Raw genomic sequence first — 13,662 nt, forward strand, 5'->3', positions numbered from 1 at the left:
GTTAGGATAGGATATACCCTGCTTATACTGCCAGAATGAGACTGAAAAGTCCCTTCACTCCCGCAGTCTAAACAATGTCTTATGTATTTGGTACAATAATTATAAAATTGAATCACAAGTATATAAAAAGACCTTTGCCTAACTTTAAAAAAATCTGGTGTGAACATCACACGACTTTCCTCATCCTATTGAATGATGCTTATTTTGGGTGTTCTTGTTCTTTTTGTTCCATAATACAATTATAATTGCTTAGAACATTACATTAAAACATATAAAAAAAATAATAATAATAATAATAAAAAAAATAACAATAATAATAATAACAATGGTAATAATAAAAGCAAGAGTAACAATAGAAAATAATAATGAATAAATAAATAAATGAATTGATGGTACAGTAGATAGTCAATTAACAGTAGATAGTCATAATCAATTAACTTTTCAATTATTTTTTATAATCGAATACGATTACGATTATTTAAATAATCGATTATGCATAATCGATGATGCCCATCACTAGTTTGAAGTCGACTCCCTCTATCATCACATCTGTCTGCCTGCTCGATGCCCACTCTGTTTACATCGACCGTGTATCTCAAAGGACCCTGTATACATATGGAATAGTTGGTTTTCCTAGTCACTTGAGCTTCCTGCTAGCCCTGTACACACTAACAACCCAATTGTTACATATACATTGCTTATTAATTTATTTAATATTTACACGCTAAGCAGCAAGGCCATGTGTAACGTATACAATATACATAGATTCAGACGGAAAAAAAAAAAATGTGTGAAATTTTGCACAGACATGTGCTTGCTTAAGGTCAAAGAGCTCCTTTTGAAAAATCGTACCACACTCAGTAAAGCAAAATAAATATTCAGTTGATTCGTTTATTCCACCATAGCTCTCAAACATGGTCTTTGGGCGATTGTTTTTTTTTTTTTTTTTTCAAACAAGAATAAAAAAATAAGTCGCATACTGAAACACGACTGTACTGATGATAGTGATAGTTACCTAGACGGTGGAGGTAGTCTTCATCACCCATCACCTGGTACGGATCCAAAGTAGTCTCCATGTCCGGATAGTATGCTGTGTCCAACCTCTTCACTCCTATTCCCGGACCTGACAGCAAAAATACATATTTTAAAGAAACGGCACAACACCTGCCTCGGTGGTGTAGTGGTAAAGGCGCTCGCCTGGTATACAGGAGGGCGTGGGTTCAATCCCAGCCGAGGTATAGAATTTTATCCTCAATATAATTTGAGCATTTCACTACAATAATAGTAGTAGCCTACTGCTGGAGTGAAGGGACTCTTCAGTCCTATGCGATCAGTATAAAAAAGAACTACTATTATTAACACATGTGCGAATGTGGTGCTGTCTCTCACAAACGACTGTTATACTTCTAAGGGGTGATCATAACACCTGAAGAAGTCAGCCCTAAAAGAATCCTAGCCTTTATAAGAAGTCTAGGGCTTTGGTTTTGGCTACAAATTTTACGAGTGGATGCCCTTCGCACTCAACCTTCCTATTTCTTTAGATAGGGAAATTCAGGCTGGTATACTCCGTCTTTAAAGTCGCCCAGCCAGACTAAGCTGGTCTACTCTCTGTTTAACGTCCTCCAGCCAGACGGGGAAACCAATATCAAAAAACTTGAGGAAAAAACACTTACCCGTGGCTTTATTAGGCGGCTGATGCGTTTTGACCAGCTCCGACTGAGTATTGTTTAGAAGAGGATCGCCCACGAATGATGCCCTACTGTCGCCATCGTGTGGAAACAGAGAGTTGCCGCTGTCTATAGACTGTTGAGACCCTGGGGTTTGATCTGCACCCCCCGCTGCCGCTGCGTGATGATTGCTGCCACCCAGGTCTGTAGGGAAAAATAGAACAGAAAATTTCAATCTTTCTCATAATGGCAATACATTTACAGGTCACTGTAAAACTAAGTTGTATTCGATTACGTGACTTTTAAGTCAGTCATCATACGAAATTTCTCTTTCAACTAGTTTGGACAATGGTCCCCTACCACACCCGCTGCCAGTCCTCGTAAAATTTTGTAGCCAAAACCAAATGTCAGCCCAAAGCAATCACCCTAGTTAGGGCTGATTGAGAGGCTGACGAAAAACGCCGACCCCGTCTGAACACGGGAAAAGGCGAAGAAAAAGAAGAAGGTGTTTAGAAAGAAAACTTACCATTTAATGGTCTGAAGTAAGGAAGGGAGATAAGGAAGGAGTCAAGATTGTGACGTTGTCTAAACGCTTTTCTAAGGACTTTATGTAAAAGCACTTCGTCTGTAAAGAGGGTGAGGAGGAGGAGGTATATGGGACAGAATAGGAACAGATCAAGGAAAAGCAAATCAAGAATAGTAAAAAAAACGGACTATCGAGCATTTTAGAAAAAAAAAAAAAAAAAAAATCGAAAATGTGTCAAAATTACAAAAACGAATATACCTACCTACATAATGTAATAATAACAACCCACCAAAGGGGATTAACGTAATTCCGTTCAACTGATAATCACAAAAAAAACTCCTTGTTGGATCATTAAAAAAATATATTGGGAAGGAAGGATTCGAATCCCTCACACTGGTCCAGGGTCTAGGCTAGGTTCAATGGTACGTACCTTGGTTTCCTTCGACCTCCGTAAGCGACACTGACTTCATGATCATATCGTACGAGGACTCCCAAGGCCCATCGTAGTCCATGAAACAGCTGCCCATCAACTCCAGGGGCTCCGCTTCCCCTTCGCCACTGCTGGACTTGAGGCAGTCGAAAGACCCGGGCCCCGCCTTGCTCGGGTCTGTATGATGGATGACGGATTGTAGTGGCGTGGTGGGAGGTTGGGAGTGGGGCTCGTGCCCCGTCGACGATTGACGCGGCCGCTTGTCTGGCGGAACCTAAGACAGAGGATAAAAAAATTATTTCCATTTTCAGAAGAAATAAAAGACACTAATAAGCAATAGAAGTCTTCTTTTTCTCCTTTTCTCGTGTATAGACGGGGTCGGCGTTTTTCGTCAGCCTCTCAATTTCGTCAGAGGTGATCGCTTTTGGACTGACATTTAGTTTTTGGCTACAAATTTTACAAGTGGATGTCCTTCGTACTCAACCTTTGCTATTTCTTTAGCAAGGGAAATTCAGACTGGTATACTCGCTGTTTGAAGACCCCCTGCTAGACTGGGCTGGTCTACTCCCTGTAGATGATTTTGATAAATTGTTTATGTTATAATATTCTATTCCTTACCTCTCCACAACGTTCCACTACTTTCCTCTTGGGTCCCTTGCCACTGGCTGCCTTCTTAGCCCGTGTTTCCATTTGCCGTACAACCCCCCGAGGCTTGTTCACCTTACAGGGTGTGCTGGCAGCACTGGACGAGGGGGGCTTAGTTCCCGATTCTTCATCCGCACTCATGTCAGACATGTCTGAGATACTCTGGTGAAAACAAAGAAATAAATGAATTTGTAGAGTTTCCCTGCGAGGTCATCATAGACTTCTAACAGCCTAAATGGTTAACAAAGTTTTATAGGAAAAACACAACAGAGTATAGAGCTCTTGCTCTCAGATTTATTTGGAAAAGTAATGACATAAAATTATAATATCAGGCCAGCGCTACAAACTTATAAAAATTGGCTAGATTCACCCCAACATAACACATACACAACTGCTTTTTACCTGCTTATGTCTCACAGATATTTAGTTCTTAGCTGGTTGCCAGTCTAGTTAGCTTGGTTGGTAGCACGTCGGCCTTGTAAGCGCTAGGCCGCGGGTTCGATTTCCGCCAGGGGCGGATTTTATCCACACGGGAAAGTGTTCATTCTCGGAACTGCTGGCTTTCTCCTATCCTGTCTTTTCCATCTCTTCGATTTCGGGACGATAAGACCTTCGCAGTTACAATTCCCTCTTTCAAATCTCTTAAAAGAATAAAATAATAAAAATCTTACCTGGTTATGTCTTACAGATACTACTCGCTTGACCGGCACCTTGCCATGGCTCTCTCTCCCTATGCCTCCCACTCTCAGAGATCCGTCCTCAGCATTATCAATGACAAAGCACGGCGTGAGCCCTTTCTTCACTCCGTTCTCTACTATGGTGATGTAAGCCATGGTCATGTCCAGGGGCAACTTCATCATGGAAATACTTCCGCTCCCCGTCCGAGACGACAGCTCTTCATCGCCAGGACTCATCTGTAATGGATTTTTTTTTTTTTTTTTTCAAAATTAAATCATGAATCTTTGCAGTAAAGCAGAGAATACTATGTTATTAAACCCATTGGTATTGGTATAAGCAGGGCCATCGGCTTGATAAACGTCCTTGGTCACTGTGACCTGGTTAGATCTTTTGTGACCCATACAACAAACGAGACTTTGTTTAGACTGCTGGGGTAAAGGGACTTTTTAGTCTCATTCGAGCAGGATAAACAAGGTATATTCTATTCAACTAAGAGCCTCCCTAACTATTAATTTTCAGCTACTTGTATCATCAATTTATACTGCTAATGACGCCACTGGTCGCTACTCGATTAAAGTAGCCACTCACTTGTCCTTACGAGGCTGAGAGAACAGAGCCGAAAAAACTTCGACCCCGCCGGGAATCAAATCCGGGACCTCCCGAGTGCAAGAGTAGTGTGATCGACCATTTTTTCTCTCGTATCCCAATATTTACCTACAATGTCATTGCGGGCTTCAAAGGCAGGACAGCAGTTTAAGTGAACAGAGTTCATAGGGGCATTTAAGGAACACAAAGGACAGATAGGAGCGTCTTTGATATTGATTTTGTAATGGTGTTGATTCAGACAGTCAAGCCCCCCCCCCCCAAAAAAAAAAAAAAACAAACAAACAAACAAACATGGAAATAAATTGATATTGGGGTATGACAAGGGGTTTACTAGGACTTTGGTTTTTTTACCTTCCAAGTCAAGTCATAAAATGTATCTAGGTGTAATAATTGGGGAACGATATTTATGACAAGCATTTAAGTATGCTTAACATAGGTAATTAACAATTTCTTTTTTGCTTACCTTGCCGCCACCAGGATAAGGGGTGTCCAACATATCCACGACCGTGGTGGACGATATTTTCTGCGAGGATTCCGAGTCCTCGGATTGCACAGACTGGGGGTTCTCAGCTGACGAGGTATACACTGACGTCATATCAGACAGACAATGCTTCTTCACCCGCTCGTGCATAATCTTCAGGCTGAACGCGTGCAGACGCTCTTCTTCCCGCGAATCGAACTTGGTGGCTCCCGGGTCCAGGGCATCCGCGACAGTGGCTTCCTGAAATGGAAGAAAAAAATTTAGCTTGTGTAATCGACTATCCAATACTTACTCACTTTCCGCTTCCAGAACCATCTTTAAATCTTGAACTTCCAGAATCCAATTTCAAGTGTAATAAACTTCCCATACAATATCCATAGCAAGGCTTTGAGAATAATATTTCAACGTTAACGTCAGTGTATCTTGAACTTTATCGTTTCTCGAAATACGAGAAGTGAAGTTCAGTATTTTTTTATTATTACTTTTTCACTGTTAATTTAAGTAGTCATCATACGAAATTTTTCTTTGGACTAGTTTGGACTGGCAGCGGGTGTGATAGGGGGTCATTGTCCGAACTAGTCCAAAGAGAAATTTCGTATGCTGCCTGAATTAAAAGTCACATAACCGAATACAACTCTAGTATAACAAATACCAATATGACTTACCTGCACAGCAAGGTAAGGGAACTGGGGAGTGACTTGTCGAGAGTCTAGCGCCAGGAGAGGTAGAATATCTTTATTACAGGCAATAGCAGTCAGATCCTACACAAAGAGAAAAACATAAATACATTAGAATAACATAGTCTGACTGGGGGACTTTAAACAGGGAGTATACCAGCCTGAATTTCTCCTGTTAAAGAACTAGCAAAGGTTGAGTGCGAAGGGCATCCACTCGTAAAATTTGTAGCCAAAACCAAATGTCAGCCCAAAGCAATCACCCTAGTTAGGGCCGATTGAGAGGCTGACGAAAAATGCCGACCCCGTCTGTACACGGGAAAAGGAGAAGAAAGAGAACACATAAGCTTTTTTTTTGAAGTTAAGCGAGGTTTTATATACTTATTTGTAAACTTTACCTATGAAATATATATAAGACCTTTTTTAGACTGCGGGAGTAAAAGGACTTTTCAGTCTCGTTCTGGCAGGATAAACAAGGTATATTCTATTCTACACTATTTGATTCCATTAGCGCCAACCTCATAAGCGTTTCCCGTACTGTAGTTTCGCGTCAGCATTCGGTTCATGGTAGAGCTCATATAACCACCTACCTCATAAGCGTTTCCCGTACTGTAGTTTCGCGTCAACATTCGGTTCATGGTAGTTTTATCCTGCTCGTGGGGGGGCAAACTGGCTAGGATTTGCTCATAGGGGGGCAAATCGTCCAGGATTCGATTGGACACGTCTTCGCCGAGAAGTTGGATGACTTCCTTCAAATGTTCCGGCGGAATTATATGTTTCATACAGAAATCAACTCGATGCATAACCACACCCTCGCAAGTGATCTGAAAAAGGTTAATTTTAGTTAGTTATCATTTTGTTATTTTGTTTTGTTCATTTGTAAATAATGTTAATTTTGTTTTGTATATTTGTAAAAATTGTTTAATCCTCATAAAGAGTTGTATAATAATAATAAAACTAGGACGGAAAAGGAATTAGAATTAATCTCTTCTTGCACCAAGGCATCATATGATGCCTCGAAGATATTTAGAGCGATACTGTTTCTCAGGATGAATTGTTTGAGAAGTTATCCTATCATGCACGCCGGCGCCATATGATGCCAGTAAAAAAATGTCATCCGAGGGGGTCGAAGTAGGTATTTTTGGAAAGCTCTCGCCAAGCTGATTCCAAAAATGTACAATACATCAAGAAAAAAATTGTCTATAAAAAAAAAAATCGTGCAATAAGAGGTGAAGGAAAAAAGTCAACCAAAGTTGCTCAAAATTATGAAATTCGTTAGTTTGGACGTGTTTGAGAAAGTTGCAGCAAAGTTTTTTGAACATTGCAGCAAACGTTTGTGGGTATCCGAGAGGTTGGCGGTTTTCTGGCAAATGTCTTTGATGTGCGTTGCACTAGTTTGGACGTGTTTGCAAAGCATCGTGCAATGCAATGCAAATGATGTACCTACTATAGGCCATTACTAGTTGAGTATCGGTACAAAAATTCTCGGATACATGAAAAACGTTCGCATTCGTCAGATTTGATTTTACTTGCAACGTGCAATGCAAATGCTTTGCACATTGCTTTGCACGTTGCATTGCACAAGTCTGGACCCACCATTAAGGGCGCTAACTCGAAATAATGGGTTTTTGTGATTCAGATACCATTAGATAGAACTCTTTTGTAGCAACTGATGCTAAAAAGCATCATCCTAGCTTTAATAATTAGTTATTGGTTTGAATCGACTCTTTTTTTTCTAAATTGAAGGGTTCTCTTGAAGAAGCTCTTCCGCCCAACTTGAGACAAAATCAGTACATAAAAAAAGCAAACTCTGAGGCTTAGTTGTAGGGACAAACAACCCTAAAGGTTGGTTTAAGTTTATACGAAACTATACTCCATGTGTCAGTACAAGAAGATCCTTTCGAAATCTCCTATTTCACAGAGCGTAGGTAGCACAATTATGATATCAGAGTGGTTTTCTCCGCAAAATCATCGGGAAAAAAGAACTTTTACAAAGTTATCTAGAAAACTTTATTAATATATCAAGTTTTCAAGTACTAATGTACTATATAGCTTTTTTTTTTTTTTTTTTTTAAGAGGTTTGACAGAGGGAACTGTAACTGCTATGGTCTTATCGTCCCGAAATCGAAGAGAGAAGGAAGACAGGATAGGAGAAAGCCAGCCGTTCCGAGAACGAACCTTATTCTTTTTTTTTTCTTAAAATAAAGCGGGAATGGAACCCGCGACCTAGCGCTTACACAAACCTTTGAACTGGCAAGTCGCTCTGGTTCCTCCTCGTACACCTTCCTGTACCATCGTATAACCCGTTGGTACACTAGCATTGTTCTAATGAAAGTCAGTACGCACATCCTTTTGCTAGTCCCCTCATCGTTTGAGCAACAATGCTTTACACACAGGTCGACAAGACTGGAATTATACGTCAAATAAACATAGATTAGCACATAAGCAATGAAAGTAGCCGGCGCGAATGACACGCAACTGTTAGAGCGCCTAAAGAAAAATAATAAAGCAATAAAAAACAAAGAGGGAGTAACTTGAAGTCCGGCCTATATGAGAAGAAGACCAGAAATACCAGGTTCACCTTGCTTTTTCTACTGAAAATTTGGTGCTCATCCATCCCCCAAAGGCTTGTCACTTGTTTTATATAATTTTAATAAGAAGCCACGGAAGTAGGTATGACGTTATTTTTGGCTCAAAGGCCAATCGAATTATTGGACTGTAATAAGCCAATCATACAATAATATTTGTGCCCAAATTTACATAATCGTTTTGACAGCTCATTGAACTGAGCAATATTGAAGTAAAATACGAGAATCTTCCATGGAACTGTAATAAGCCAATCATACAATAATAATATTTGTGCCCAAATTTACATAATCGTTTTGACAGCTCATTGAACTGAGCAATATTGAAGTAAAATACGAGAATCTTCCATGGTAATCCCCAGCCTGAGGCTAAAAACAGAGTGGGGTGGAGAGCATAGAGCTTTTTGCTCTCAGCTCTACGTGGTTTGAAGTTTGAATTCTTCGTTCCCTTCTATCGTTACTTCCCTCTAACTGCTCGATGCTCTATGTGCTATGCTCTTCACTCTGTTTTTAGCCTAATACTATTTTACTTGGGTTATTTTAACTGTGGATACTTACGCATTGGTTTTCATCCCGACTCGGAGTTTCGGCTATCTTATAGACTGTTTCCTCGTCTATCTTCAAGGGAAAGTTTCCCTTGAAAAAGTCTATAACATAGACGAAACTCCGAGTCGGGATGAAAACCAATTCGTAAGTATCCACAGTTAAAATGATCTAAGTAAAATAGTATTTACAAAGGATGTCAAAATCAAATAAATTCATTATTAGTGAAGAACCCTAATAGCCTTGGTAAGCTCGGACCCAAGAACTAATAGCTAGATGGCTAAGGTGTACTCACTTGTATCAAGATTCTGCCTGCAGTGTGCACAATGGAATACCTATACCAAATGGTACCGGAGTACCAAATACCAGTACAATACCCATATACCAGTACAACAACATACTTTACCCGTACTAAGAGATTCCAATTACAAAGACATTCTAATCATTACAGATGGAACGTGCAAGGTTTTTTTAAAGCAAAAGATACTTTTGACATTCTTTTCTATCAATAGACACTTTTCAAGTACATTTAAGTGCAATTATTGATGGAGCTGTAGGTACATATTATTCAATGTATAGAAACTTTTTAAAGCAAAAGATACTTTTGAGATTCTTTTCTATCAATAGACACTTTTCAAGTACATTTAAGTGCAATTATTGATGGAGCTGTAGGTACATATTATTCAATGTATAGAAAATGCTAACGTAAAAAAATAAGAGACAAGTATAAAATGACAAGCTAAACATTAGAACAGGGAAAAAATGCAAAGAAATTTTTTGAGCTCCAATAAATTTTGCCTCTAGGAAAATGAAAAACACATGGTAGAAAATTTTCAAATCCACTTGTGACGATTATTCTGGTAAAGCTTCAAGGTTGGTCTTTTTTGAAATGAGGATTGTTTGTTGTTTGATTATTATCTTCAAATATATCCTTTGCTTCAGTTCTATTTTTCCCTTTTTCAACATTCTGACAGGTTCAACTCATGTTGTTGTAGTAGCAGACTCCTCTCCTTCCTCACATCATCCCGGTAATGCAGTTGGTAGTTCCAGGAATTCAGCAGTGCCTATAGGGTTTTGTCAGAGATCAATGACCGTGAGTGGCGTAGGTCTTCCTGGACAATTGAATAAATGAGGTTGTCATGGGGACTTTGGCTACAGTGATTGCATTTCACTTCGATGGATAGATTTATTCTGTGCATGTAGCTGTTAAGTCTGTGACCTGTGTGACCAGCCAGAACGATATTGAGACAGCGCATTATCATCATTGCAACTGCAACAGTAGGCCATGATTTTCTGCTTTCCTCTTCAGGTTGTAGTAGTCACGTCCATGTCTCTCACAGGTTCAACTAGTGTTCCGCATGGCGAAAAAGTGGACGGGTGACCTCCAAGACTGACGTGTATTGAGAAATGCACAACTTTGCCAATTTTAGATATTCTTCTCTGCAGGATTTTTAACCAATTCTTCGTTCATCATCTTGATCTCTCCTCTTCATCAATTCAAATATTCCATTAAAATTTGGATAAAAATGCGACTGATTTGAACGACTTGATTTAAAAAAGTTTGACTTGATTCCACAGGAGGAAAAACATTCTCATTGATGACATCTACATCTGTTCCTGCTTTGAGCAAATGGTTTGAAAATAGACATGTGTGAACAAACAGCATATGATTGTGTTACTTCAACATGATTTGACTTTCTACTGTTCCTGGTTGTAAAATGGGCTGTGAGTTCTTCTTGTTAAATGATCATTTACTATCTATCGCCTTTTGACTTGGTGGTGTAATAGTAAAGACACTCGCCTGGTAAACTAGAGGGTGTGGTTTCAATTCCAACAGCGCAAGGCAGGATATTTTTTCCACGATATAGGTACTTTGAGAATTTGACAACTGCTAGAGGTAATCGAATAAAGGGACTTTTCAGTATTTAAAGATGGTGAAAAGCTTGGTTTACCAAACAAATATCTTACTATACTCAGATCTGGATTAAGATGTTCAGATATTGACTTCCTTATTCCTGAAGAAGGCCAAACAAGTTCGTCTTTTTCCTTATCATGTACAAGTTTACCTTTTACATACACAATTACACATTTACACACATTACCAACAAGACTTATAGTCAGCTGGCTTCAATTACCAACAAACTAAGGCTTACAATGTAGAACTTGGAATTTGAGAGATTTGTATATTGAACAAGAAGAACAACAACCTCACTGAGTGTAGTGGTTACCACGGTGGACTTTGGATCTGGAGGTTGGTGGTTTGAGTCCAAATCGAGTTATTGAGATGTAATCAGTGGGGAGCGACATTTGAGACAAGCATTTGATGATGCTTGACAACAGAAATTAAATGCCTTTATTATTATTATTATTATTTTTTTTTTTTCATTTTTTAGCTGGTTTATTCTTGATATTCACATAACAACCGGTTGTTACTTTCTATCTGATTTATCCTTGGTGTTTCATTTTTTAGCTGGTTTATTCTTGATATTCACATAACAACCGGTTGTTACTTTCTATCTGATTTATCCTTGGTGTTTTCAATCGGAAATACTTCATACACAATTCACTTGATCTTGTTACTTTCCAATACACATGGGCAGCTCAGCACATCTTCTAGGTGACTCCTTCAGATTCCTCTCTTGCTGCTGCTGTTGTTGTTGTTGTTGTTGTTGTTGTTGTTGCTAAAATTGTCGACGACTTCACTCCTCCTTATCCAACTCTACGAATGCTGCTGCCTGAATTGGGTCCGTCCAGATTCAGGTGTTAGGTTCATGAATGTCCAGGTACAGGTACTTAGCTAAAGGAAATACAACATCTACATCATACCATGTATTATGTCAACCTATTTTGATTTGGCAGGACAGAGTGCTACTGCACTCCTTAATCTACTACAGAGAATGTGAAGTGTGATTTAAAAATGTTAAAGCAAAGGAAACTACCTTGATAAGTCTATAAGAAACACAAAATGTGACTGTAAAATGGTTACAGCAAAGCAAACATCACTTGAGTAAGTTTTGGGGGGAAAATTTAATGATAAACTTACTGCGCAATATGTGTCATGAGACCCGCTAAGTACTTCATCTCTCCCATACAAATAACATCATTTTTGAGAGCCAGAAACTTCTGAAAACTTTCAAGCCATGCTTGCTTGATCCTTGTCTCCTGCTCATCTTCAAAGGTGCATTGAGGTATGAGAGGTGTTTTATTAGTGGTTTTAGCTCCTTGCTGATCATGAACTCGATCAAGATCTTTCAAAAATGACATCACTGTTCTCATTTGGCTTGCTGAAAATCAAAATTATTTTTCAATTTAGTACATACAACTCCGAACACATACATACACATAAGAGTTTCCATCTGCAAGTTAACTTCTCATTATCCTTTGATTATAGGAAACTTGATTACTTTTTTTTTTTTTTTTTTTTTTTTTCAAAAAAATTTTTTACAAAAGTCTCTGCTTTTTTGATGATAATAATAAGTAATAGTGCTTCTTTATACTGCCTACACAGGACTGGAAAGTCCTTTTACTCCAGCAGTAGGCTACTACCGTTATTGCGGTCAAATTTTTAAAATACACTTTCTTAAAATTAACATTTTAAAATATTAGTTTTTTTTTTCTTCATTATTGTTTGTATTCTTGTTAAAAAATTTGTTAAAAATAATGTACTTGGAAAAAAATCATACCTCGGCTGGGATTCAAACCGCATAGAAATGAGAACCAAGACTGCCACGAGCATAGAGCATTTTGAATTCGTCGCTTCCCTTTACCAGGTAGAGGTAGAGTCTACCTGCTCAATGCTCTACATATATACTCTCCGCTTCTTGTGTCAGGATACCTAGCGATGGCCTGACCAAATCATATGCTCAAACGAAGTATTTACAAAATGTACACTTCAAGGCTTCTTTACCGACAGTATGTACAATAGTTTGAAGAGGGACCTACCAAAAAAAAAAAAAAAAAAAAAAAAAAAAAAAAAGCAAAGGTTCCGTTTAGGATTGGTTCTACCATAAGGTGATGGCGAGTTCTATTAAAGCCCGGGCCGGGGCGAACTTTATAACCAGACAAGGCTCCGTTCTCGGAACGACTCTCTTCTATCTTGTCCTCCTTTTCTCTTCGACTTCAGAACCCTCTGCAGTTACAGGTTCCTCTATCTTCTTCTTAGCCTTTTCCTACTTAAATAGGGTCGGCGTTACAGGGTCCCTCTATCAAACTCCAAAACAACAAGGGAGTGGGACAGGTTTTATTTACAAAGGTACAAGGCCGGGGGGCGTTGGTCTCGTCAGAAGAACACACTGTACAACTGTATATCACGCCTTGCTCTTGGTCGGCTTCATCGTCTCAGTTAGTTTCTCGCACACCGACTGAATGATGTCCAGGTTTTTGGCGTTCGGCGCTACGCTGTCATCGCGGGGGGAGTGTGGTTCGTCACCGCTGGGGTAGGGTTCGGCCGATAACTTCTGCGACAGTGAGTCAAGGAACTGGTTGTTACGAAGCCGACCTTCCGCAGTCCGATCCGGTAGTGTGAGCGGTGATACCTGCGGAATGGATAAAACACGTGTGCGATGAAGACAAAGAACTGGATTGTTTTCACATACGAAGAAGATTATTTATTTTCACAACTGAATTATTTTCACATTTAGGTAGACAAGGAAGAGGAAGCATTTAGGAAGACAAGCATGAGCTTCATGGAGTATGCTGGCACAGATTCCTACTTTAATAATTCTGACTTGCTCTAGTAGTTCTTATTTAAAATCCCGCTAGTTCATCCCGAGGCATGGCCAAACTTGTGGAAAAGGCATGGCCGAACTTGTAGTTATCAAACTAAAA

The 13,662-nt window shown here is 39.3% G+C and overlaps 1 protein-coding gene across 1 annotated transcript in view; it reads right to left on the minus strand.

Annotated features, from left to right (window-relative positions):
• Nucleotides 1-633: 633 nt before the first annotated feature.
• Nucleotides 634-13,662, minus strand: part of LOC103507238 — a 16,988-nt gene continuing 3,959 nt past the window's right edge. The window contains exons 5-15 of the mRNA XM_026822150.1: nucleotides 7,951-8,113; nucleotides 6,298-6,531; nucleotides 5,699-5,794; nucleotides 5,016-5,273; nucleotides 3,940-4,182; nucleotides 3,242-3,430; nucleotides 2,624-2,897; nucleotides 2,194-2,292; nucleotides 1,674-1,871; nucleotides 1,016-1,123; nucleotides 634-659 (exon numbers count right to left, since the gene is read on the minus strand). Of these exons, the coding sequence (XP_026677951.1) occupies nucleotides 634-659; nucleotides 1,016-1,123; nucleotides 1,674-1,871; nucleotides 2,194-2,292; nucleotides 2,624-2,897; nucleotides 3,242-3,430; nucleotides 3,940-4,182; nucleotides 5,016-5,273; nucleotides 5,699-5,794; nucleotides 6,298-6,531; nucleotides 7,951-8,113 (1,888 nt within the window). The remainder of the gene's footprint in view (nucleotides 660-1,015; nucleotides 1,124-1,673; nucleotides 1,872-2,193; nucleotides 2,293-2,623; nucleotides 2,898-3,241; nucleotides 3,431-3,939; nucleotides 4,183-5,015; nucleotides 5,274-5,698; nucleotides 5,795-6,297; nucleotides 6,532-7,950; nucleotides 8,114-13,662) is intronic.

This window comes from Diaphorina citri, unplaced genomic scaffold (assembly GCF_000475195.1).
Source record: "Diaphorina citri unplaced genomic scaffold, Diaci psyllid genome assembly version 1.1 scaffold299, whole genome shotgun sequence".
In the NCBI taxonomy this organism is placed as follows: Eukaryota; Metazoa; Arthropoda; class Insecta; order Hemiptera; family Psyllidae; genus Diaphorina; species Diaphorina citri.